Source organism: Mustela erminea, chromosome 18 (assembly GCF_009829155.1).
Source record: "Mustela erminea isolate mMusErm1 chromosome 18, mMusErm1.Pri, whole genome shotgun sequence".
In the NCBI taxonomy this organism is placed as follows: Eukaryota; Metazoa; Chordata; class Mammalia; order Carnivora; family Mustelidae; genus Mustela; species Mustela erminea.
The window spans coordinates 55,339,006-55,365,471 of NC_045631.1; the positions used below are offsets into that span (position 1 = coordinate 55,339,006).

General features: G+C 52.8%; 1 protein-coding gene across 4 annotated transcripts; it reads left to right on the forward strand.

Moving 5' to 3' along the window:
• The first annotated feature begins 1,330 nt into the window (after positions 1-1,330).
• On the forward strand, positions 1,331-24,214 carry CD300A (CD300a molecule). Of its 4 annotated transcripts, none has more exons than XM_032319550.1 (10): positions 1,331-1,474; positions 11,622-11,730; positions 12,863-13,069; positions 15,338-15,673; positions 16,423-16,588; positions 18,822-18,916; positions 22,060-22,097; positions 22,532-22,630; positions 23,406-23,569; positions 23,795-23,933. In XM_032319550.1, exons 3-9 carry the CDS (start codon positions 13,009-13,011, stop codon positions 23,538-23,540), a joined length of 930 nt encoding a protein of 309 aa, XP_032175441.1. In that variant the 5' UTR covers positions 1,331-1,474; positions 11,622-11,730; positions 12,863-13,008; the 3' UTR covers positions 23,541-23,569; positions 23,795-23,933. The 4 variants fall into 4 exon arrangements, with proteins under 4 accessions (XP_032175441.1, XP_032175440.1, XP_032175439.1 ...); XM_032319549.1 differs by having other exon boundaries at positions 23,792-23,907; XM_032319548.1 differs by having other exon boundaries at positions 23,406-23,905.
• Positions 24,215-26,466: the final 2,252 nt, after the last annotated feature.

Here is a 26,466-nt window from a genome sequence, read left to right on the forward strand (position 1 = left end):
GTAATCGGAGGACACACCTTCGCTGTGTCAGCCTCCTGCTTGCCCGGTGTCTATTCTCTTTGGGAATTCTGCAGCTGCTTTACTGCATCAGTAAGGTCCTGGTCTGTCCCCTGGGGACAAAACCACCCCATGTGTGTGTGTGTATATGTGTGTGTGTGCGTGTGTGTGTGTGTGTGCGTGCGCGCACTCGCGCACAGTGTACTTGTGTTGAGGAATGAGGGCTTACCTGGGAGAGGTTGTGTCTCACGTTGCAAAGTGGAGCCAGGGGGCCAGGCTGAGCTGCAAGAGAGTATCTCCCTGGATCATAATCACGGAAGACAAGAGGGGGGGTCTCTGGGTCCTCAGGAGGTCCCTTCCTCTTGGGGTCCAGTGAGCAGCAACCTGTGGTATTGGTTCGTGAGGACCATCTGACCACGCAGCACAGACCGAGGGGCTTCAACAACAGAAACTTGTCATCTCCCTTCTGGAGGCTGGGAGTCTGAAATCAAGGGGTTGGCGGGGTCGGCTCTTTCGGGGCGGGTCCCCGAGGGGAGGATCCGTCCAGGCCTCGCTCCTGGACTTGCAGACCGCCGTCTCCTCCCTGCCGCTCCTCACGTCTCTCCTCTATGTGTGTCCCGGTGTCCCAATGTCCTCTTTTTATAAGGACACCAGACGTACTAGATGAACGCACCCCCTAATGACCTCAGGGTAAGTTGATCATTCCGGTAAAGACCCCCAGCTGCAAGTCATGTCCCATTCTGAGGTACTAGGACTTCACCATGTGAGTGGGGTGGAGAAGGAATTCAGCACCTAAGACCGGGGCTGGTCCTGGGCAGGTGGAGGGGAAGTGGGCGGGTCGGGGCAGGCTGTAACAAGGCAGCTTGAGGATGCCCCAGGCCCTAGGGGGAGGCTGCACGCTCCCACCGTGTCCTTCGCAAGTGTGGTCTTAAAAATGCGGCGTCTTGATCCTCTTGGGTGGGCCTTGAGATACCCCCACATGGGGGCTGGATCTCCCCGGCACCAAGCTGAGATTCTTTCTCTCCTCCCGGGAAGCAGATGGCGTTCATAGAAGGAGAGAATTATCTATTGTCCACAGGCCAAGAACACTGAGATCTGTGTACCCCTTCCCAGATACGGGCTACGGATCTGGGTCAAGGGACGGCTGGTGGCGAGCAAACGTGAGGAGGGCAGTCTCTCCGTTGGGAAAGCGTGCCTCCTCATTTTCCGTGTTTCAATAAAAGAACAGAGAAGACACTGCCCCCTCAGCATCCCAGATGAGGCAGGAGACCTGTGATTGGATGTCACGATGGGCCCACAGTCGCCACCCCTCCCCTCAACCAGGACAGCCATAAAAGCAGGGGCCCCTGCCCACCGTGGGTCAGAGAGGCGCCCTGTGTCACCCACCCCCAGGAGTGAGCTGCGCCGACCAATTCTGTGCCCGAGACCACCGGCAGAGGCTGGAGAATCCGGTCTTCCAAGGAGACAGGAGGCTGAGGTAACACCCGGATACAGTGTCGTGTTCCCACCAGAGCGCACAAGGGAGAGCGGGTCATCCTGACCGGTTTCTGGCTCCTTGTGATCCTAAAGGAGGTTCAGCCTTGCAGGGCGGGAGGGAGCTCCCCCAGCCTGGCATTCCCAGGGACAAGGCGCTGACAAAATGCCTTTTAAAATGGCCATCCTGGGGCGCCCGGGTGGCTCAGTCGGTTAAGCATCCAACTCTTGCTTCTGGCTCAGGTCATGATCTCAGGGTCGTGAGATCGAGCCCCGTGTCAGGCTCTGTGCTCAGTGCGGAGTCTGCTTGACGATTCTCTCTCTCCCTCTGCCCTTCCTCCTGCTCGCTCTTACTCTCTCTCTCTAAATAATCTTTTTTTTTTTTATAAAGATTTTATTTATTTATTTGACAGAGAGAGATCACAAGTAGGCAGAGAGGCAGGCAGAGAGAGAGGAGGAAGCAGACTCCCCGCTGCGCAGAGAGCCCGATGCGGGACTCGATCCCAGGACCCTGAGATCATGACCTGAGCCGAAGGCAGCGGCTCAACCCACTGAGCCACCCAGGCGCCCTTCTTGGATGAATCTTGACAAGAACTGGGGAGTTCTGGGTTTTATCTTTCTGAGGATTATTAGTTTTTTTTGGTTGTGTTTTTGTTTTGTTTTTGTTTTTGTTTTGTTGTGTTTTATTTTGTTTTTTAGGAACTCCCTCCTTGTGCAAATTTCAAATCTTGAAATCCTTAAAGAGGCCGTGACATCTTTACCTCCAGCTGCCCTCCTGGGGCTTCCTCCCCCGTCACTGGGGTCTCCCAGCTCCTCCTAGCTCCTGGTCCACAGTCTGCCAGGACACAGTTCTGCGAGCATCTCCAGAGCAAGCCACATGCCAGGCTGATTGTCTGTAAACAAGGATGTTGCTGCCATGATCTCACCTGTGACCCAAAGATAGTCTGAGCCATCCTACGCTGTTCCCTACTTTTTAAAAAATATTTGTGAGATAGAGAGAGAGAGAGAGAGAGCACAAGCAGGGGGAGGGGCAGAAGGAGAAGGAGAGAGAGAGAGAGAATCTCCAGCAGGATGTGGGGCTCTATCTCATGACCCTGAGATCATGACCTGAGCTGAAATCAAGAGCTGGAGGCTTGACTGACTAAGCCACCTGGGCGCCCCCTGTTCCCATTTGAAAGGATCTGGACTGCCACGACCACACCATTAGCTAGCCCTCCATGCTTGCACGCTTTATCAAATACTTCTGATGCTTGAGGACACCCAGGCACAGTGAGTGCAGCATCAAACTCCTTGCTAGGACTCCAAGACCCTCTTTCTGGATGGGACTCTCACCCTAATGCCCCCGGACTCTGGGAGCCCAAGGGAAATCCAGAGAGACTGTCTGGAGGAAGCTGCAGAGCTGCCTTTCTCCATCCCCCTGCACGGGTACCAGAGAGCTCTTCTCACTGGCTCATGTCATTCAATAAATATCTATTGAGTTGATTGTCAAGTGCAAGGCACAGCCCTATCCTGTCCTATCCTATTCTTTTTTTTTTTTTAAACAAAAATATTTATTTATTTAGAGAGTGAGGGAGAGAGAAAGAAAGCGGGGTGGGGAGGGAGAGGAGAGAGAGAGAATTTCAAGGAGACTTTGTGCTGAGCACGGAGCCCAACCCCATGACCCTGAGATCATGACCTGAGCTGAAATCAGGAGTCGGAGACCCAAAAGACAGGGCCGCCCAGGCTCCCCTGTCCTTGCCTCTCCTAATCTATCCTAACCAATCTACCACCTCCAAGCACGAGGAGAGTCCCAGGCCTTCCACATTCTGCAGGGTGGAGTTTCCTAAATGTGATTGTAGGCATCGTCTTGGGGAGCCTGTTGAAAGGACAGATTCCTACTCCCAGCCCCGGAGAGTCCTGATGGGGGAGGTCTGAGGCCCTGGGGCCCTGTGCTGGGGACCCCGATGTCTACGGTCCCTTCCCCTGACTTCCCTAACAGTCCTATGCAGGCTGCTTGGGAGCGTTGAAGCAGCTGGGTGACTGGCCCACAGGGACAGTTTCAACCACTTTGTCACACTTTGGGGACTGCTGGGGGTGGGGGTTGCTGGGCGTGTGTGGGGGGAAGGAGAAGAATTAAATGACTTAAGGCCTGTTGTCCCCTCACACTCCGAAGAATTGAGCCTCCATTTAGGGTGGGCTGGATATCCTTCTGGAATTTTCAGGGGCTCTGTTCATCCTCCTCCCAGAATTCTGGAGAACAGAAATCAGATGGGACTGACAGGGGCAGGGTCACAGGACTGGGATCCCTGACCCTGGGGCCACTTGTCTGCACCATTTCCTGTGTCCCATAAAAGGGAGAAGCCCTTTCCCACCCCGGCCACTGGGATTTTTGCCTTGACCTTTGGACCACGTCTACCTTTTAAGATAATCCTTTGTTTTCCTGTCTGTTTATGTGCTTCCTACTAAACGGTGAACTCCCAGAAAGGAGAATTGTCATAATTTTATCTTCCTGTCCACAGCGCTTGGCATAATGCAGACCGTCATTATTTGTCAAATAAACCAATACACCGTGCCTGGGCATAGAGTGCCCCCTGGTGGCTTCAGAAGTCTGGCAGTGTCTCAGGTCTTGGCCAGAGCCGTCAACCTGACCCTCTCTGGTTCTGGGCGCCCCATCCGAGTGTGAGGCCAGGTGGGGCTGGATCCAGCACAGGGTTCCCTGGAAAGGCAAGGTTATCCTAGGATAGTGAGGAACAGGGAAAAGGATTGAAAGGAGTCTGTGCTGTCCTGCAGAAAAGCGAGGATGAGGACAGCTGCTCTGTTGGCCTTGGATATGAAGGAAGTGGTACACACTGTGGCCCGTTTCACTTTCCCCTCGGGCACGGGGGTGATGTGGTAAAGCCAGTAGCGGCAGCAACCCCAAACCTTTGTGGGGTGTGGACGCTGGGGAGTGGGGCGATCATTAGCCTCATTCTCCAGGGGGACAAGCTGAAGCTCAGAGACGTTCGTAAGTCAGTCAAGATCACACAGCTTGTCAGGGGCAGGACTGGGATTCAAAGCCAGTCCGTGAGTCCGAGTCTCTACTCTTAATCATTGCCAGTGTGGAAGGCTTGGGGCTGGGACACCAGATCCCACAGCCACGGGCTTTGCTGTTATGTCGAGTTCCCCCGTACGAATGCCCGCCCTCCCTGATTCAGGGGTAAGAGCAATTCCCTGAGGTCAAGTGTGTGGCTAACTTCTGGGCTTCCTGCACCTGCTCCCCGGCACGTCCAGGGTGGGTCTGAAACCTCTTTTTTCTCCTGCATCCTCTCTTCCTCAGGGCGTGGGCCAGGGGTCCGCCCAGATCAACTGAGTCAGAACCTCAAGCTGCACTTGGGTGGGGGAAGGGAAAGGAGGTTGCAAAGGTGGCTCAGGCACCGGATATTTTTTTTTAACGAGCTCTCCAAGTGAGTCTAATAAGCATCCATGATTGAGAACCCTGTAGGCTTCCGTGTCAACAAAGTCAGTCAGTGGGACTGGAAAGCTGGATCAGGATCACTCCCCTTTCTGCCTCATCCGTGGGGACCCCCCAGTGCTACTCTGTCTCTTCTTCGTCCCCTCCACTCCCTGCACAGACACACACGTGCACCCCTGAAGCTGCCCGCCACGAAAGCCGCGCCTCCTGTGTTCTAGAGCTGGAAACTCAGGAATATGCAAGCCCTCATCCTTCCCATGTGGCCAAAACACACGTTCAGAAAGGGGGTCCCACTGGTGGGACCTTGGCCCTTGAGCCCAGAGCCTTACAGTAGAGAGTTTAGCTGGGAGAGATGGCAGGGAAGTTGATGCGTTTCCCTGCCTCTGCCTTCTCAATCCCAGAGGTGAGGCTGCTGCTCTGTCGCCCCCATCTGCAGCCTCAGCCCCGCCCCTCTTCTAGAACAGTCCAGCAGAAGCAAGAAGTGGAGCAACTGTCTGCTCGATCTAACAGGCAGATGAGCAGTCCCAGGTGGGCCTCGGAGCTGGCCGTCTGGAGAGGCTTCTGAGCGTCCCCTGGTCTCATTGGCTGGGAACCAGGAGCCCTAGAGACCCCAGAGTCTGAGTTCCAGTGCCCCTCACTACTCCTGGGCAGCCTGGTCGGAGAGATGGGCTCATTCCTGTTCCCTTCTCCATAATTCCCCCCACCCCCTTCCCCCGGTCCTTGTCCACCATAGAGGCCCCCCTGCTTCTCTGAAGCCCCCACATTCTCTCTCCCAGGGGCTGGAGCCTTCCCCTTCTTCCTGGTCTACTGGCTGGAGGATCTGGTAGGATCAATGCCACCCACCTAGATATGTGTACAGAAACTTCTCTGCTTTCTGGCTTGAGAGATGGAAACCAAGTTACCTGACACAGCCGGCAGTTCTGGAAACTACCGACAGATAGCGCCATGGACCGCCCGGAGCTGCCCGATTCCCGATTTACTTGGGTTCTAGGGAGAGCAGCTTCTCTACTGGCTGCAGATCGCACTGCCCCTTGCCGGCTGGGCCCCGCACCTGATTTGTGTTCCCTAGTTCTGGCCACCTTGGGAATTAGGTCTGGGACTGTTGGACCTCCCTGGCACTGCCCCACAGCCCGCCTACTCCAAGGCTAGGTTAGGCCATTGGGTTCATCTCAGCTCTACTCTGTTTACTCTGTGCTCACTCCCCACCCCACCACCCCATTCCCTGGGGCCCTCATGTGCCCCCTGGGACCAACCAAGGCTGAAACAGACAGGCAGGAATGGGCTGAGGGGAAACCAAGGCGGAGCAGTCAGGAGTTGAAGCTTGGAAAGTGCTGGAATTCAGGGTACAGTGAATTTAGATACAAGTGAGCTGGGCATATGAGGGGCCAGGCCAGTGGATCTTGCCTTCAGCGCTACTGACAAGCAGTCCCTGCGCTTCTGCACTCCATGCCTCACCTCCCTGGGAGAGGTAGACATCCATTCCCTCTGTTGGAAGTTTTTAACGACTTTGGTACTTGGTTTGTCGACAGCCTTCCCTGTTCTTCTCACATTGCAGGAAGGAAGGAATCAGCTCTTTGAAATATTAATATCTGGTCAGTGCCAGGAAGGTTCTGAGGGAGACTGAGGCAGAGGAGGGAATCAAACACAAGGCGAGGGACGTGGGATGCCTGGGTGGCTCAGTCAGTTAAGTATCTTCCTTCAGCTCAGGTCATGATCTCAGGGTCCTGGGATCGACTCCTGCGTCGGGTTCCCTGCTCAGTGGGAAGCTTGTTTCTCCTTCTGCCTGCTGCTCCCCCTGCTTGTGCTCTCTCTCTCTGACAAATAAATGAATAAAATTTTTTTAAAAGATTTTTATTTATTTGACAGAGAGAGATCATAAGCAGGCAGAGAGGCAGGCAGAGAGAGAGGGGGAAGCAGGCTCCGCGCTGAGCAGAGAGCCCGATGTGGGGCCCGATCCCAGGACCCCGGGATCATGACCTGAGCCGAACAGGCTCCAACCCACTGACGCCCCTGAATAAAATTTTTTAAAAGGATTTTTTAAAAAGGACATTCAGAAATCAAGATGGGTAGATGAGGGGAGGTGATGCAGAGAAGGTTTTGGGCTCACACTCACAAAGTTGCTTCGTAAAGATTTATTTACGTATTTGAGAGGAGGGCGGAGGGAAGAACAGGGGAGAGGGAGAGAGAATCCCAAACAGATTCTGTGCTGAATGCAGAGCCCAGTGTAGGGCTTGATCTCACCATTCTGACATCATGACCTGAGCCGAAACCGAGCGTGAGACACTTAACCCACTGTGCCCCAGAGGTGCCCCCCATTTTTTTTAAATTTAGGTATCATGCCATAAAATTTACTTTTCATACATGTACTTCTCTAATTGTAAGTAAATTCACAATTGTGCAACCATTACCAGAACCCAATTTTAGAACTTTTCTTCAAACTTAGTATTGACATTATTCCTAAGTGAGTTTATTCTTAAAGTCCCAGCATTTATAGGACTTCTCCTGCTGGGAAGGAGAGAAGGGGTCCCTCCCATAACTGCAGCGGGGTCCCCTTGCCAGCCCACACCATGAGTTAGTACTTTTATAAACCTTGTAATTGTGTGTGTGTGTGTGTGTTTTGCATGTCAAAAGCCTTGACTTGTTAAATGCTCTAATTTTCATTAATCCTCTTTTGGACTCTTCATTTACTAATATATTCAAAGACTCAGGAAATGTAAGTGGATCAGACCTGTCTGCATCTCGGGTAAAGCACAGTAAGTCCAAAAGAAATAGAAAGAACGCACCAGACTTGGGCACGGTGAGGCAACACAATTAGCTTCACCTTTCCTCCCGGGAAGCATGTATACTTCTGACGCGCTGTCTTGGAACAGGGAGGGAGCCATGGACACATCTATAAGCGAACACTCACCTACCGTGAAGTCCTATGAACTCTTGGCTTGCCTAAGTTCTTGGCTTTGAAACACATGTTCTGGGCAATGCTCTCGGGTCCCCTCCCTCTTCCGGAACTTCCTACTCTCAGTAAACTTGGTTTTGCTGCCTACCAAAAAAAAAAAAAAAAAAAAAAGAAAGAAAGAAAGAAAAGAAAAGAGAGAAAGAAACAAATGCATTCTGCCAGCTTCTGGAAATGTCTGTGGGAAGACTGCTGTAGGTGGTGGATCAGATAAGCAGTAGGGTCAAGGAGGTTATAGGGGTGTGTGTGTGTGTGTGTGTTTGAGGAAGCTGCTGACCTTCCTGAGGTGGGGTCATTCCCAGAGTGTCACAAACTCACAAAGTCAAGCTCAAGGCCAACTGTGTTTCCTGAAGTCAATATTAGAAGTGTTTGAACTGACCATTTGCTGGTTCGACCCCACCCCCTGTCAGGACAGGGGCGAAAGCCCGCAGGGACTGTGTTCTGTTTGTCTGGTATCATTCTACAGAGAAAGAGGCCCGGGGTGGCCCTTGGGTGAGGGAGAAGGAAGCAGAAGGTGGGGATGGGGAGGCGGGGGAGCGAAGACTCCCGGGCAAGTCCATCCATTTGTCGGTCGCAGTAGCCCAACATCCCCTTCCCCGTCGCACTTCTGGGACAGCAGTTTGGTGCCCTCCACTGCCTTCTAGAACCCACTCTCTCCCTGCCCTGAGCAGTCACTCACTGGAGAGGCGTGGTAGGGTGGACGACAGTGGGGTCCTTGCAAGTAAGTCATGTCATCTCTCTGAGTGTGGGGGCAGAGGCGAGCACATGGCAGGGCGTGAGTTCAATAAACAGCAGCCCAGGCGCTGGGCAGGTGCATTCGCGTCTCTGCGGTCCTGGGGAGCCTCCCTCGGCGGGGAGGGGCAGGCTCCCATTTCACAGAAGGAAGCACTGATGACTCATTGGGGCTGCACCTGCTGTTGGAAGGCCGCTCAGGGCCAGGCCACAAAGGCCGGACCTCCCTGCTGCGCTGACCCCACGTCCCAGTCACGGGGCCTCCAGGGCTGGCTCGCCTCACCCACCTCCCAGGTTATTAGCTGTGATTCAGGAGACTCGGGAGGTCAGCACTGGCCGGAAGCTGCCCCTGCGCGTCTGGCTGCTTGGTGTGTCCCTGGGACGTTGGGAAAGGACAGCCCATGGGTGCTGGGTGCTGCCCCTGCCCCCCCGCTGGGTGTGCGGGCTGCGGGCCTCTGCTCGGACCTCGGCTCTGCTGAGTGGTAGCTTAGGGTAAGAGCGCAGATCCTAAGGGCTCTGCTGGACGGATCTTACCGTGCTTGCACAGTTTTAAGTTCTATTGCCAAATTTCTTCCTCCTGAGGATGCAGTTTGGCAAGAGGACGAGAGAGGCGTTGACAGCCTGGCTTCTCTGCCTCTATCCCCGGTTCTGGTTGCCCTTCCCTGGGCCGTGTGCTGTGGTGGGCACAGGAGCCTGGGGCGGCGGGGGCCTGTGTGGTCCCTGCTTTCGTGGAGTCTTACCGTGAAAAGGAGGGCACTCAGCAACCCCCCGGTGTGGGTGAGCAAAACACAGAAACCCATTGCAGGGGACAGGGACACGGGAGGGGGCTCAGAGGGACCTGGAGGAGGCAGGCATGTCTTCTGAGGGGATGGCTTGAGTGCAGCCCTGAGTGAGTGAGGAGGGGGTCGTGGAGGAGGCTGAAAGGGAAGGAATGACCTTGAAGAGTCACGGATGCCCTTCTTGCTACTGTGACTGGGACTCGGAGGAGCCTCCCAGGGCTGCCCCTCAGGGCTACCCCTCCACGTAGACCCTGGAGCAGACCCCCGGTGGAGGCCCCTGCTGAGCTCCGCAGGCCCCCATGAGATCAGGTCTCTGTCCCCGTCCGTCCTCTCTCTCGGGTGCGGACGCCTGTGAGGGGGCAGGGCCTGCATGGAGCTGCGGCTGTGTGCACAGGAAGCCTCGGGAGCCCTCTGGGGGACAGAGAGTGCTCTCAGGCCTCTGGCCGGTCCTGCCCCATCTGCTCACCCACAGTGTCATCTCAGCCTAGAACACAGCATGCCCGGGGCCAAGCTGGAGAGTGTGTTATAGACCATGACCCCGCTGGTTGTAGACTGTGTCCCTGGGACTATGCAATGCACTGGAATGTGGGTTGGTCATGCTTGCCTGGGCTCCTAGAAGGTCTGGCCATGTTGGAGTAGGTTCCCTTGACATGGGCAGGTGGGTGGGATGCGGGCAGTCCCGGGGAGTCCAGCGGAGAGGCAGGCTGGGCCAGACTGGGAAACCAGACACTTCCGGGGCTCTGTCCTTTTTGCCAGCTGCCCTTCCCCCACTGCTTCTCATTCACGGTTATCCTTTTTACCTCCAGGGATCCCGAAGATATCAGCCCCCTGGAAACAAAGCATCTGGCGCTGGTGCTGGTTCCCCCCTCCTGCTTCATTACGGACTCACCCAACGGTCAGCAACCCTCCCCGGCCAGCCGGTCATGCGGCCACTTCCTGCCGGTCAGCCCTCAGTGCCCGGCCTCTTGGCTTTTGGCCACACCTGAGGGACCCCCACAGTGGGGGAGGGGCCTAGATCTCTAGAAAGGAAAAGGCAGAGTGAAGGGGAGCCATCGACTGCCCAGGAGAGAGGGCAGCTGAGATTGTGCCACCTTGGAAAGGGAAGTTCTGCTGAATGGCCCCACAGCTACCCCCCGCCCCGACCTTTTCTGAGGCGCCTACCGTTCTCACGACTCCAGGCAGCACCTGCTGCTACGCCTGGGTCTACCCAGGGAGCCCCCATGCAGCACTGTCCACCCCTGTCCCAGCTGGCCTCCGAGCACGTGTCCACCCTGGGAAGGAGCTCCGAACCCGATGATCCCTAGGCCTATGGTTCTCAGGCTTCGTCTTCCCCTAAATCATGCCCACTAGTAGTTGTTACAGAATAGGGAGAAAGTGTCACTTCCCTAACCTTCTGACAGCATGGGGCAATTAAAAAAAAAAAATTTACTTGTTTATTTTAGAGAGAGAGAGAGAGAGAGAGCAGGTGGTAGGGCAGAGGGAGAGGGAGAGAGAGTCTCAAGGCGACTCCACGCAGAGCATGGAACCCGGCGCAGGGCTCGATCTCGAGATCCTGAGGTCATGACCTGAGGTCGGATGCTTAACCGGCTGTGCCACTCAGATGCCCCATCACAGGAAAATTTGTCTCATTTCGTTTCTTCCTCGGTGTTTGTGGACAGGATGGGGCCAGCAGGATCAAGTCCCCTGCCCTTCCCCCTCCAGGAGTCCAGGTGTTTCCTTGGGTTCCTAAGAGAAACCTCCCCCAACAGATTACTTGTGAAGCCCACACTCCCTATCGAATCTTATTTTCCTATTGTTTTGCTTTCTTCTTTTTTAATTTTAAAAAATTTTGGGGGCGCCTGGGTGGCTCAGTGGGTTAAAGCCTCTGCCTTCGGCTCAGGTCATGATCCCAGGGTCCTGGGATCGAGCCCCACGTCGGGCTCTCTGCTTGGCCAGGAGCCTGTTTCCCTTCCTCTCTTTCTGCCTGCTTCTCTGCCTACTTGTGATCTCTGTCTGTCAAATAAATAAATAAAATCTTTAAAAAAATTTATTTTGTTTGTTACTTATTTTTTATATTTATTAATTAGGCTTCACACCCAGCATGGAGCCCAGTGTGGGGCTTAAACTCACAACCCTGAGATCTGAGCCCAGATCAAGAGTCAGACTCTTCACTCACTGAGCCAACCAGGTGCCTTTCTTTAGAGTAAAGATGTATTTCCAGGTGACATTGTTACCTCACCTTTGAGTATTTTTATGATTATTATACTGTTTATTTCCCCAGATTGGCTGTGATTGTTGACACCTTGAAGGAGCCACAGAATTTACCCACGGTTGTGCCAGTGCCAAGTGGACAAGCCACAGGAGATCCTAGCCTCCTGCTTCTCAGTCTGGTGCGTCCCCCTTTAAACCTTGACATTCAAGACCACAGCAGTGCCTTTGGGTGGTTGAACTGGAAAATATGCACTTCTGGGGAACCTTTATAATTACTAGACCAAGCAAACCACCAAGTATGACCCCTCTCCCACAGTCTCCTGTTCCACTCAAGATCTTGATCTTGGATCTCTGTGAGCTTTGATTAAACGATGACTGTACTGTCTTAGAAATTCTTCCGATGCCTACCTAACTCTGTGCTTGGAATCTTCCAGAGGAGAATGGGCAAGTCTTCTGGGTTCCCTTGCGCCTTCCCAGGGAAGGTGCTCCTGTGGTCAAAAGGGAGGAGGAAAGTGAAAATCCTTTAAGAAGCGGGGAAAGGACCTTCTTGGGACTTCAGAGCTAGCGCAGGCTCCCTCCAGGCAACACTTGGGGTAACCACAAGCACCCAGATGACATGTCACACGTTAGGGTTGGTTTCCTCTGCTCATGTGGCTGTTCTGTGCAAGCTGAGCACTTGTCACGGGAGATGTGCATGCGTGTGTGTGTGTGTGTGTGTGTGCGTGTGCGTGTGCGTATGTGTGTGTGCATATTTAGAATCTGAACTCTCGGTGGATCAGGGCACGGGGGTCCTTGTAAGCTTGCTAAGTCCCCACTCTGTGCCCAACCCTGAGCTGGGACCACTAGGGGCTGCAGAGGAAGGAAGGTCACAGCCTGAGGACACGTTTCCAAGAGTAAGAAACATGCAGGGACTCTGAAGTCACCATGCCAGCTTAGGAGGTCTGGTTCTTGAGCTGGGAGCTACTAGAAGGGGAGCTCCCTGGGGTGGCCTCACGGTGGGTGCCCCCAGGGCTGGAGAAGGACGCTGGCCCTGGCTCCGCCCCACTGGGTGCTCACCCTGACCACAAGGAAACCAGAGGAATTACTGGGCCCAGAGGAAGGAAACCAGGCCTTGTGGTCTTGGGGTGTGATGGAGGGGGGCAGGGCAGAGGCCTGCGGCCCTGTAGGGGAGCGGGGGTCCTGGCACTGGAAGTGCGTGTGGCATCTGGGACACAGGTGGGATGGGTAGGAGGGTGCGTGGGTCCTGGGGGGTCTCAGCTTACCATCGTCCATGGAGGCTTTGTTCCTGCGGTGTCCTTCATTTTCTGACAGCTCTAGGAGCAGAGCCTAAAGGTACTAAACCAGGAAGCTACAGGGACAAGGAAAAGCAGAAGTGGGAGGCTTGAAGACTAGACCCTCCTCCTCGAAGGGGCCTGACGACGCCTGGCAGTGCTGCAGGTGACGTCTGTGCCAGAGAGATGAGCCGGCGGGGCCGGGTCCCGTGGCTGTCCTGGGCTCTGCTGCTTCTCTGGGTCCCAGGTAAGGGGCTGCCCAGACTGAGCCTGCCCCGGGGAGGGGGGCTTGGGGAGCAGGGCTGCTGGGGAGGCAGCGGCAGGTCCGACCTCGGAGCAGGGTGCAGTCTGTCCAGCACGGACGTGGACAGATGGAAGGACTGCACCCTGGAGGGGCCAGACGTGGCTCTGGCCATCCACCTCACCTTCCCTGAGCCACCGCGGGGTGCCCAGAGGGGCTTTGTGGGCAGTTTTGGATGAATTATTACAGGAGAAGGAGGCGAGAGCAGGTGACAGCGGCTTGGGTGGGAGAGTGGCCACTGAGCCCGCCATGGGGAGGGGGTGTGTCTGGTGCAGGGTGTGGGAGGGCTGGGGACTGGCAGGGGCAGCCCACGGTGTCAGGGACACGGAGGCGTGTAGCCAGGGTAGCTCGAGGGATCTGGCTCTCCCATGGCAGGGAGATGGGGACAGAGCAGAGGGGCAGGCGGTGGGGACGAAGGGGAGGGCAGAGAAGCTGTGGGGAGGGGACGGAGGGGAGCTTCTCCAGGGAGCAGAGGGCTCCCTGCTTCTGGGGGTCTGGCTTCTGTGTCCCTCAGGAGCTCGCCGCACACAGGCGGGCACAACCTCGTCAGGTCTGTCCCCGGGATACTCAAATCATTTTGGTTGTTTCGATGATAAATGGTGTATGTTTTCTCTGACTCTATCTGCTAACTAGTTGTCCATGGGAACGCTCTTCCTTTTGTATAGTAATTTGGAAGCGGTCACCCCAGCATGGCTAGTCTGTCCCTTACCCTCTGGGGTGTCCTTGTGTTTCATGGGATCTGTCTGCAGTGGGCGTTTGTGGCTCCTTCTGGATATCCATTTGTCTCGTTTGTTTCTCTCATCGGACACAGGCTCGTGCGGCCGAATGATACCCAGGACAGAGGTGGCAGCGACCATCTCTGCCTTGTCCCTGCTGAGGGCAGCTGCCCAGTGGTTCCCATGAAGCCTGAAGAAGGCATCCACTTGTGTCTCTTAACAAACGGTAGCAATGGGTGTAGGAAGCTTTTTCATTATCTGTGAAGATGATTATTTTTTCTTCTTTGGACTATTAAGACAATGAATATTAAGAAATTTGAGCCAGATTTTTAGTCTCAGTGTATCATGCTACCTTCACGAAGGGAATTAGGGAGGTTTTCCTGCTTCTGTATTCTCTACAAATGTGTAAATGCAATTGGAATTGTTTGTTCCTTGAAGGTTTGAGAGAACTAATTTACAAAACTGTCTGGGTTTTACTTTTTTTTGGTGTAGGGGAAGACAAAGAACTTTTTTTTTCCATTTCCTCCCAGCTTTATTGAGTTTTAAGTACCAAATATAAATTGTGCATATTTATCATGTACAATGTGATTTTTTTTGTTTTTTTTTTAAAGATTTTATTTATTTTTTGACAAAGAGAGAGAGAGCTCACAAGTAGGCAGAGAGGCAGGCAGAGAGAGATGGAGAAGCAGGCTCCCCGCTGAGCAGAGAGCCTGATGCGGGGCTCGATCCCGGGACCCTGAGACCATGACCTGATCCAAAGGCAGAGGCTTTAACCCATTGAGCCACCCAGGTGCCCCAGTGTGATATTTTGATATACATGGCACCTTACAGACTTATCACCAGGAAAAGTGTCCTTGCTAACACCCATCTTCACAGGTCTGCATTAAAAAGATAAATATTCTGGGCCAATATCAGTACTGTATATTTTTCTAAATATAGAAAATTATCAGTTTCATATAGGTTTACAGACTTAGTGGTAGAGGCTTACAAATAACCCTCGCTATTTTTCTTATGAGTTGTGTGTGTGTGTCTCCTGTGTTTTCTTGATTTGGCTACTCTCAGCATGTTTGTCTCTCCCATATGAAAAATCAGTTTTCCAATGTATACGCTCACTCTACTGTTCTTCTGTTTCTTAATTCACTAATTTCTATGCTGACCTTACTCTTTCTTTCTTCCTGGGTAGGGAGTATATGTGTGTGTTCCTCTCCTGACTTGCTGATTTGGAGGATTCACTTGTTCAGCTGGGGTTTGCTGGGATAAGATTTCATGACCCTGAGCAGCCAGAGAGGAGGCTGGAGTGTGGAGGAAGGGGCTGCTGTGATAAACACACACACACACACACACACACACACACACACACACACACACAGCTTTGAGCATGACAGAAAAGAAGAAGAGGGGTGACCAATGTGAGATGGGGCAACTTTGGGGGATGATTCCAGGGGTGCCCCAACCCAGGCCCCTCTGATGAAGGGTCACATTCCACTGTTTTCTCCAGGTTGTTGGTCTCTGCGCGGCCCCCGCTCCGTGACGGGTACCGTGGGGGGATCTGTGAGCGTGCAGTGTCAGTACGAGGAAGAATTCACAGATAATGACAAGTACTGGTGCAAGAATCTGTGTGTGTGGAAGATGGTAAAGACCAAAGGGGCAGACAGAGAAGTGAGGAGTGGCCGTGTGTCCATCAGGGACCATCCTGCAAATCTCACCTTCACAGTGACCTTGGAGAGACTCACAGAGGATGATGCCGGGACATACCGGTGCGGGATCGATTCATCAGGGCTCCCAGGATATTTGTTCGACCACACCTCCCAAGTTGTGTTGTCTGTGACCCCAGGTGAGCTGTGCACACCCCTCCCCCAGCACCAGCACCAACACCAGGGCTGCCTGAAGGGTCTCAGGTTGGAATGGCTGAGGCAGGAATCAGGTCAGAGCCTTGGAGCAAACTATGAGCATGTGTGTGTGTGTGTGTGTGTGTGTGTGTGTGCATGCACACACACATGCACACACGTGTGTAGGACAGGTAGTAGTAGGAGAGAGAAAGAGAGTCAGGGAGGCTTCCTGGAGGAGTCGGCTCCTCTGCTCAGTCTCGAGAAGGCAAGGCGTACAAAGGAGAGAGGGAGCGCGCTGGTGCCAGCCCTGCGGACCCAGAGAGCCGCGCTGTGGGAAGGTGGGAGCCGAGCGGAGAGGCAGGCGCCCGCCCAGCGGGGAAGGTGCTGGAAGCAGCAGGAGCTCCAGCGGGAGGGTCAGATTTGCAGGTTACACAGAGGTCTCAGGCAGACGGCCTGTGGCTATGACAGGACGGGGACAAGGCTCGAGTGCAGGGATGACCTGGGGCTCTCCCGAAGTCATGACCCTCCTTCTCAGGATGGAATCAGGACTACTGGGGGTGAGCAGTGCCCGTGTCCCGTTTGGAAATGCTCACTTGGCTCAGGAGAGCCCTGGGGAGACTTTGGCCCCTGGGGTCCTCCATCCTGCTTCCAGCCTGAGTGAGCATTTTGTGTGAAATCAAACCAAAAAGGCCTTGGCAAGCAGAGGGAGAGTCCGAGAGAGCTATCCTGGGTCTGATTTGTGTTTCCACGCCAGCAACAACGCCTGCCCCACGTGTCAGCATCGCTGTAACCCAAATGTCAACAACCACAGCTAAAATTACGACCACGCCGTACCCGCCCTCCTCCGGGGCCCCGACTGCCGTGGGAGCCACCTGCAGTGCAAGCAGCCAGGAGGAGTTCCTGCCGAGCCAAGGCCCAGGGTAAGGTGCCCCGTCCCCTGTCCCCTGTCCCGGAGGTGGGCTCTCCCCTCAGGGATTGCTCCAGGCCAGGGAGAGGCCACAGCGGGGCTGGAAAGAGGAAATCCAGCGAGGGCTGACGATCCTACCAGGCACCTGCTACTTGCCTGTGTGTCAGTTCTCATCCCACTAGAGCCCTGTGTCAGCACAGCTCCGTGGTCCCGAGGAGCAGACAGTGTGTGTGTGGGGGGTGGGTGGTGGTGCTTAGAGAGGTTAAGCGATTCGCAGGGTCACATAGCTATGAGAGGCAGGCTGGGCTTCAGCCCAGGTGACCCAGAGTCTTGAATTTTTCCTTCCAAACTTGCGATTCTTGACCTTTTGGGGTCATGAGAATCCCTCATTTATAGACTCTCTCCAGGAAAACACACGCAGATGTAAACCATTTCTGAGGTTTTCGGACTCCTTATCCTGCCACCACCTAGTGTCCTGGGATTCAGCTCTGGCACTGACCCCTGGAGTTTGCACAGACCCAGCAGCCGGGGGGGTGGCTCAGCCCCATGAGACGGCCTGACTTTGGAGGCCAGAGCACTTTGGGGATCCCCAGGCCATCAGGTTTCTGGTTAACTGGTTATAAATTTGGGGGTTCCCATGACCCCCTTTGGTTTGATGATTGGCTAGATAGCTCAGAGAATCCAAGAAAGTGCTATACTTACAAATATGGTTTTATCATAAAAAATAAAGGCCGGGACCTGCCAAAGAAGAGGCACACAGGGCGAGGTCGGTCCTGAGCCCAGAGCTTCCCTGATGACTCCCAGGGGAATTGGGGCACGTCGCCCTCCTGGGACATCGATTTGCTCACCAACCAGGCAGCTCCTCCAAGCTTTGCTGCCCACAACTCTTCCCGGGGTTCCTTTACATAGGCGTGATTGGTTGAGTCATTGGCCACGTGATTGATCTCAATTCCAGCCCCGCTCTGCTCCCTGAATTTCAGGCTGACTCAGAGCCCCAAGTCTGTATAATCATGGGGTTAGGCCTTCTGATGACCAGCCCCAACCCTGACCACATCTCTTAGCATGAACTCAAGTCTGATCCAAGGGGCCCAATAGCAAAGGCACGCACACTATTAGGGAAATCCCAAGGATTTAGAGCCTTCCTTCCAGGAGCCAGGGGCAAAGTCCATCCAGATTTTTTTCTTTTTTAAAAATCATTTCTACACCAACGTGGGGGCTCAAACTCATGACCCTGCTGTCAAGAATCTCGTGCTCTACCGACAGCCCCCAGGCACCCTCATTCAGATTCCTTATTATATGACCCCCTGAATCCCTCCCACGGGCCTCCTGTCAACCCGAGGGACAGTCTTGACATCAGGCAAGGTGAAATGCAAGCCCTGAACACACCACTTCCAGAACTGACTGCAGATACACACACAGGGCCGAGCTAGGCTTTGTGCAGCTTGGATCCTGTGCAATCTGGAGTGTGGGGGCCGAGGTGCATCTTTGAGGGAAAGACTAGAACATCGTGAATGCAAACTAGACATAAAAGAGGGGTCTGGTAACGTGAGGGACCCAACGTCAGCTTCCCATCTGCTGCGGCTTGTTCACGGCATCTGCCATAGAAAAGGCAGAGCTACCGGGCGCCTGGGTTGCTCAGTCGGAGAAGCATCCGACTCTTGATTCAGGTTCAGGTCATGATCTCGGAGTTGTGGGATTGAGCTCTGTGTCCGGCCCCACGCTCAGCAAAGAGTCTGCCTGAGAGTCTCTTGCTCTGTCTAAATAAATAAATAAATCCTGAAAAAGGAAAAAGAAAGAAAGAAAGAAATGGCAGAAGTACAAGATGGATTTTTGGAATCATGTTTGCAGTTGCAGGAGACTGGGGGAAATGCCAAGTAAGAGGGAAGAATTAAATAAATGATGGTCTGGAGTAGTATGCACGCCATGGAATAGTATGCAGCTGTGAAAAAGAGTGGGGGTCGTCTTTATGCACGGATATGGAGAGATGTCCCCCATGTACTGCCAAGTACAAATACAGTGCTGGCTTATGCCTCCTTTGTGTGAATGAAGAAGGAAAATAATGTACATTTCTATTTTCTTATATCTGGGAAAGAGCCTCTGGAAGGTTCTTAAGTATACTGCATGTGTGTAGAAAGGAGACTATACACTCTATCTCTTTTTTTGAAATGTGATCTTATCATCTATTGCAAATGAGGGGGGCACGGCAAGCTCCCACCTGCTCAACACTGCCCTGTGTCCCCCTCTAGGCTCCAAGTTCTCCTCTCCTTGTTGGCACTTCTGCTGCTTCTGCTGGGGGGCAGCTCGCTGCTGGCCTGGAGGATGGTTCGCAGGCGGCTCAAATGTGAGTCAGTCCCCAGCCAACTGGGGGGTGGGCCGGCACACCCTCTCGTTTTCGAGGCTCTATGTCCTAGTTCCCCAGAATGGGCATCACACACGTACCCTCAATCCACACATCCTGGCCCTCAAGGCCAGACCCCAGAGGGGGCATCTCCGCTATGTGGGAGGGGGGTCCCTAGAAGGGAGTCTGTAAAACCATCACCTTCTTCTGTTTAACACCCTTCCATGGGGGCGCCTTGGTGGCTCAGTGGGTTAAGCCTCTGCCTTTGGCTTGGGTCATGGTCTCAGGGTCCTGGGATCGAGCCCACATCAGGTTCTCTGCTCAGCGGAGAACCTGCTTCCCCCTCTCTCTCTGTCTGCCTCTCTGCCTACCTGTGATCTCTCTCTCTGTCAAATAAAATAAAATCTTTAAAAAAGCAAAAATAAAGCCCTTTCATGACCTCTCACACCCTCAAAAGTTCAGGTCTCTCCACTGACAGTCCCACCCTCCCCCGCCCATTGTCATACTCAGGACAGCTGCTGCTCCCAACCTCCTAGGACCTAGGGGAGCTATACCTTCAATCTTCCCTTCTGCGTTTGCTCTGGGCCCCTGGGGTGCCTGCTCTGCCTTCTCTCACTAGCTCTTTCCTGGTGGGCTTCAGGGCCCTTGGACTTCTTTCCCTCTGGCTCCTTCTCCTGCCCCCCACAAAGCAACTGGGGGGTCCTTCCTGGCTGCACCCCTCTGCACACACCATTGGGCCCGTTTCCCTGCTGATTGTCCCCACCTGCTTCCTTGCCTGTCTTCCTGCCAGCTTGGGCTACTCCTCAAGACCAGGGAGGAACCCGAGAAGGCACACGGTCATATTTGTTAAATTAACGTATTGTTAAATATCTCCCACCACAAGGGCACCCCAGATGCTGTGGACATCCTGGGGTCTACTTGCTCTCCTCTGGGCTCAAATTAAAAGAGAGAACAGAGGGGTGTCTGGGTGGCTCAGTTGTTAACCGTCTGCCTTCGGCTCAGGTCATGATCCTGGGGTCTTGGGATCGAGCCCTACATCGGGCTCCCTGCTCGGCGGGGAGCCTGCTTCTCCCTGCCTGCCGTTCCCCCTGCTTGTGCTCTCTCTCTCTCTCTCGCTGTGTATCTCTGTCAAATAAATAAATAAAATAGATGGGACCTTCTTGTTGCTGGCTGGAGACCCAGCTGTCACCCAAAGGAGCTCAGATTTCTGCCTGCATTGGAATGTGGAACCTTACATTTCCTTCTTGTTCTAGAACTTTCTGACCCTAGCAGCCGGTTCTCAGGGGGATCTATGTCCAGCCTTAGGGGAGGAGGCAGTGTTCTAGAAGCTGGTGCACGGCCACCCTGAGCTCTTACCTCCTGGACTCCCACTGCCCCTCCCCATGGTGGGGGTCAGGCCTTCAGGAGAGAAGTCGGCCCAGCATGTGTGTGCCTGATGTAGGGAAGGAAAACCACTTCCTCTTCCCCATTTGCTTCTCTCATATCACTTTTGAGGGCCCTTCCCCTCAGTTGGGCCCATGTGATGTGGGCCTCCCCAGGGTGCGGGGGATTTTCCCAGCCTCAATTGCTACAGACCTCTCTGCCCTTTCACCTAGAGAGCCTCCCTTCTAAAAAAAAAAAAAAAAGGGATACGAGATGGTTCTAGAACATTCAAAAGATAAGTAAAAGCACAAAGAAGGAAATAAATTCCCCATAATAAATAAGAAAGAAAACCCCCACCACTCAGAGAGAGAGCTAACCACGGACATTTGAGGTGTGTCCTTCCAGCTGCTTTTCTCTCTTTTTAAAAGTAAATTGAATTAATTAATTAACTTGAGAGCGAGAGAGAGCATGTGCTCAGGCATGTGTCGGGGGAGGGGCAGGGGGAGTGGGAGAGAGTCCTCAAGCGACTCCCTGTTGAGCCCTTGGTGGGGCTCGACCCCACGACCCTGAGACCAGGACCTGAGCCAAAATCTAGGGTCAGACACGCAAGCGACTGAGCCACCCAGGCCCCCCTCAACTCCCAGCTGCTGTTTTCAGTGCTTATTTATGTAGATATGATTTCCCACTTACGGTTTGCTTCATACCATAATCCCTCTTTTAAACCTTTTTTTTTTTTTTTTTTTTTGCACTTAACCTATTGTATCATTTTCCCTGCCCTGGAATGTTCTAGAAGTCTCTTACTGCAGAGTTGGACAGTGTGTTTGTGGGTGGGGGGGATTACACCTTGCTTCACTGATCCTCTGTAACAGGAGAAAAGCGTTCTGTTCGAATATCCTAACTCTCCCTCCCCATCCCTGCCAGTCTCAGCTCCCGTCCCCTCCCCGTCCCCTCCCCTGTCCCAGAGCCTGATGCCTGCTCCGTCACACCCGCTGACGGTTCTCCCCTCAGCCAGCCTGCCGCGCCCTCGCTCATGCCCTCCTTCCCTCCCTCCCACACCCAGCACCACTGTCCCGAGCACCCGCTGTGACACCAGGCCCTGTGCCGGGCTCTGGGTGACACCGCTGCGACCGGGTTAGACAGGGCTCTGCCTTCGGTGTTCCAGCGGGCTCCCGGCCACATTCCTTCCACGGCGATGTCCCTGCAGCTACACCAAAGGCATTCCCGGCCACGTGTGCAGCCCCTGGGAGGACCCAACCTGCTCCTTGGGGCTCCAGGGGGCAAGGCCAGGGGCACACAGAGCCTGACTCCGAGACAGGATTCCTGCAGAGCAACGTTGTGGGCCCCAGGAGCCCGAGGTCGTGTGCCCCGAGCCACCTTCATTCTCAAGTTCACAGTTCGGGGATGTTAAGTATATTCACGTTTTGGTGAAAGAGATCTCCAGGGCCATTTCATCCTGACAACGGGTCCTCCTGAAGGGGTGTCCCTTTTCCTGTCTTCTTCCGCCGGGGAACCATCTTTGAGTGGCTGTTTCGAGAACTAGCTTTGGTTTGGCCACTCTTCCCAAGCCAGAGCGCCTTCCTGCTGGCTCCATTTTTCACGCCTTCCATTCTCCTTTTTCTTCTTCACAAATTCACCCTCTCGGCAAAGCCTTGAACTCCTACCCCATGGCAGATCGGAAGCAACAAGTCCCTAGGGCCAGATTTTCTAGGGACCGGGATCTTAGGGAGCCCCATTCCTGCTTCGTTCTGGGATTCAAACTTCTAACGGTTCTCCTGTCTCTTTAGCTGGCGAGAATCCAAAGCAACTGCGGTCCCCCAGTCAGGTAAGACAGGCTGGGGGTGTACGGGAGTGGCTGGCGGGGAGGACAGAGGATGTTCCGGGCGTGAGCAATCCCACTGGCCCCTGGAGGTCTGAATGCATCATCAGGGGATGGAGTAGGGTGCTCGCCCAGAGCAGGGAGAGTGATCCCTGGGAGATCTGGTCACTGGGTCTCGTCTTGAGCCCTGGCCAATCTGTCCCCACTCCTAGCCCCCATACAAAGTGGAATGGGGGAGGGTCCTTTGATGCTGACCGGGGGGGGGGGGGGCATTCCAATACTGCCCGGAGGTGACCGGAGTAGGGGCTGGGGTAGGGAGGCTGGGGCATCCAGGGCATCGAGGGAAGGGGGAGATATCTGCACACAGGCAGGAACAGAGACCCCTCTGGGCTGGACCATGGAGGGGCTCCGTGGAAACCCACGAACCCCCCCCATTTCAGCAAGGGGAACCCCACTATGCGAATCTGGAGCTGCAGACGTGGCCCTTTCGGGAAGAGCCCATGCACCCAAAGCAGCCAGAGGTGGAATACAGCACAGTGGTGAGTGTCAGGGCCTGGTTCTCACGCGGGGTTCCGGGGCTCCGCTAGGGGTACCATGCTGGGGGGTGGCAGCAGGCGGAGAGGGGGATGAGAGGGGCTGGCTTGGTGATCTCTCCAGCACAGGGCCACACACAATGCAGGGCAAGTGTCGATTCAGCCAGAGCTTGGTGTCATTGTAGCTGGGAGAGGAAGGGGCTTTCGGGGAGGTCAGTGATAGTCAATAGTCAGTAAAGCATAGCATTTATTAAGCACCTACTGTGTACCACACACCGATGTGCAAGCCTGAGATTTCCTGCTGTTTGGGGTACCATCATCTCTTTGGTATCAACTCTGCTTTTCAGGTTTTGAATCAATGACACCCCTTGTCGGTCAACCCTTAGGCACAGAGACTGTAAAGTGAAACATAGAAGAGATCCCCCCACCCTGCAACCCCAGGGTCAAGACCCACCTGCTAGTAAAAGAGTTCGGGGAGAACAAGAGTTCCTTGTTTTTCTAACTTGGGGATTAATGATCTCAAAGTAGATCCCAGGCAGCCCCCCACTCCCGCCCCGCCAAGCCCCATGTCCACATCTGGGTCTGATGCCTGGGACTTTGTGCTGTGTTTTCACAGGTGGGGTGAAGCAGGGGTGTGGACAGGACAGTGAAGAAGTCTGGACCCCCCTCCCCAGTGAAGGCCCCCTGCCATAAGTCCCCTCCCCCTTGGGTATCCCCTGTCTCCATCCTGAGCTGGGGGCCCATGCTTCTCTCTCTGAGCTACCCGTCTCTCTCTCTGCAGAAGGCTCCCAGGGAAGAACCTTACTACTCGACTGTGGTATTTGACTTCCAGAGTGGGAGTTCTGAGGCCAACAGCATTCGCTCCCAGAGGACCCTGGACGAGGAGACACAGTACAGTGTGATTAAGAAGACATAATCCTGTGTCACCAGCCCCATCATGTGGAGGTCTCTGTGGGCCACAGAATACCAGGGCCCGGGCCCTCAGCCCTCACTGATGTCTGCCTCAGGCTGCTCCCCTCGACGGTCACCAATAAGGCAGCTGGGTGCCATCAGCTTGGTTGGCTTTGTTTAGGATGAGTGGGAGTGGGATTCCAGTGGGGACCTGTAGGGAACCCTCCATCCCACAGGCTCTTTTCACACCCTTCCTCTCTTCCTGCTTCCTTCCAGCAGTGTGTGGAGGGCAGAAGCTCAGTCCCATGTGGCTCCAGGAAAAGACTTGACCCTCATAGGAGGGTACCTACAAAGTTTATAAATTACAGCTCCATGGACATGTCTGGAATCACTGCGGCATGGGGAGAACTGGAGGAGGTATCAGAATACAAAGGCCCTGAAGATGGAGTCTCCCTTGTGTCGTGGACAAGGACTCTGTGGCCCAGAGAGCAGAGACTTGCCCATGGTTCCAGAACCAGTGGCACGTTGCTCTGGACTCTTAGATAAACTTTATTTTTAATATTAAGAGATATCAAAAAAAGAGAGATATCAATACAGTTTAAAGTAACCTTCAGAGAGGAGAAAAAAATTATTTAAGCCATGCCTGCTACGTGCCTACGATCCTATATTAAAGAACACTCTTCCCTTTTGAAGGCTGAATAGTATTCCATTTTGAGGATCTATCCCACTATGCGCACCCTTTCATCCATCGATGGACACTATTTGGTTTTTGTGTTTTAGCTACTGTGAATATGTTGCCATGAACATGGTGTGTAAACGTCTCTTTGAAAGCCTGATTTTAATTCTTCTAGATATATACCCAGAAGTGGAGTTGCTGAATCATTAGCTACATCTATTTTTAAGCTTTTGAGGAATTACCATCCTGTTTTCAACAACAGCTGTACCATTTCACATTCCCACCAGCAGGGCACAAGGCTTCCAATCTCCCCATGTGCTCCCCAACACTTGTTTTATGTTTTTTGTTTGCTTGTTTTGACAGTAGCCCTCCTAACAGATGTGGTATATCATTGTAATTTTGATTGGCATTTCCCCAGCAATGAATGATGGCAAGCATCTTTTCACGTGCTTGGTGTCCAGCTGTGCGTCTTCTTTAAAAACATGTCTGTTCAAGTCCTCTGTCCAGTTTTGAACTGAGTTTTGTTGTTGTTGTTGTTGAATTTTAGTTGTCTATATAATATGGATATTAATCCCTTGTCAGATATATAATTTGAAAATATTTTATCTCATTCTGTAGGCAACCTTTTAACTCTGTTGATAGCATCTTTGATGCATAAAACTTAATTTTTTTTAAAAAAAGATTTCATTTATTTATCTGAGAGAGAGAGGGAGAGGGAGAGCAAGAGAGGGAGTGAGCACCAGGGTGGGGAGTAGCAGGGGGAGAGCGAGAATTAGGCTCCTCACTGATCAGGGAGCCCAACACGGGACTGGATCCCAGGACACTGGGATCATGACCTGAGCTGAAGACAGACACTCAACAGACTGAGCCGCCCAGTCACCCTTGATGCACAAAACTTTAATTTTCTTAATGTCCCATCTATTTTTTCTTTTGTTGCTTGTTCCTTTTGGGTCAGATCCAAAAAATCGTTGCTGAATACAATGTTGTGAAGCTTTTGCCCTGTTTCCTTCTATGAGTTTTATAGGTTCGCATCCTATATTTAGGTCTTTGATCTATTTTTTTTTTTAAAGATTTTATTTATTTATTTGACAGAGAGCAATCACAAGTAGGCAGAGAGGCAGGCAGAGAGAGAGGAGGAAGCAGGCTCCCCGCTGAGCAGAGAGCCCGATGCGGGACTCGATCCCAGGACCCTGAGATCATGACCTGAGCCGAAGGCAGCGGCTTAACCCACTGAGCCACCCAGGCGCCCCGATCTATTTTGAGTTTGTTTTGTATATGCTGTTAGGTAAGGGACCAACTTAATCCTTTCACATGTGGACATCCTGTTTTTCCAGCGTCGTTTATTGAAAAGACTGTCCTTTCCCCATTGAATGGCCTTGACCCCTTTGTTGACAATCATTTGGCCACACATATGAGGGTTTATTTCCAGACTCTATTTTACTCCATTCATTTCTATGCCTGACTTCATGTCAGCATCACTGTGGTGTTTTTTTTTTTTTTTTTTAAGATTTCTTTGTTTATTTTAGAAAGAGAGAGAGAGTGCAGAGGGTAGGGACAGAGGGAAGGAGAGAGAGAGAGAAAATCTCAAGCAGACTCCTTGCTGAGTATGGAGTCCAACACAGGACTCAATCCTAGGACTCTGGGATCATGACCTGAGTGGAAACCAAAGGTCTGATGCTTAAATGACTGAGCCACCCAGTTGCCCCAGCATCACTGTCTTTTAATTACTGTGGCTTTGTAGGAAGTTTTGGAACCAGAAATGTGGGTCCTCCAGTTCTTCTTTTTCAATATTGTTTTTACTATTCCCATGAGATCCCACAAGATTCTGTATAAATTTTAGGATGGGTTTTTCTATTTCTACAAAAAAAAATATCTCTGGGATTTTGATAGGCATTGTATTGAATCAGTAGATCACTTTGAGTAGGATTGACATCTTAACAATATTAAGCCTTCCAATCCATGTACATGGGCTGTCTTTTCATTTATTTGTGTCTCATTTCTCTCGGCAATGTTTTGTACTTTTCATGACACAAATCTTATATCTCCTTGATTAAATTAATTCCTAAGTATTTTACCTTATTTAAAAAATTTTATTGTCAATGGAATTGTTTTCATAAATTCCTTTCCAGATTGTTCATTGTTAATGTATGGAAATGCAACTGATTTTTGTGTGTTGGCTTTGTATCTTGCTACTTTGCTGAATTCATTTATTCGTTCTAGCTTTTTTTTGGTGGAATATTTAGGTTTTTCTACATGTAAGACCATATCATTTTCA

What these genes read in the sequence shown, in the direction of transcription:
- CD300A (XM_032319547.1), top strand. Translation starts at nt 13,009, where the DNA reads ATGAGCCGGCGGGGCCGGGTCCCGTGGCTGTCCTGGGCTCTGCTGCTT. An exon ending in GCTGCTTCTCTGGGTCCCAG is followed by an intron (nt 13,070 to 15,337) that starts GTAAGGGGCTGC and finishes TGTTTTCTCCAG; the next exon opens with GTTGTTGGTCTCTGCGCGGC. An exon ending in CTGCCGAGCCAAGGCCCAGG is followed by an intron (nt 16,589 to 18,821) that starts GTAAGGTGCCCC and finishes GTCCCCCTCTAG; the next exon opens with GCTCCAAGTTCTCCTCTCCT.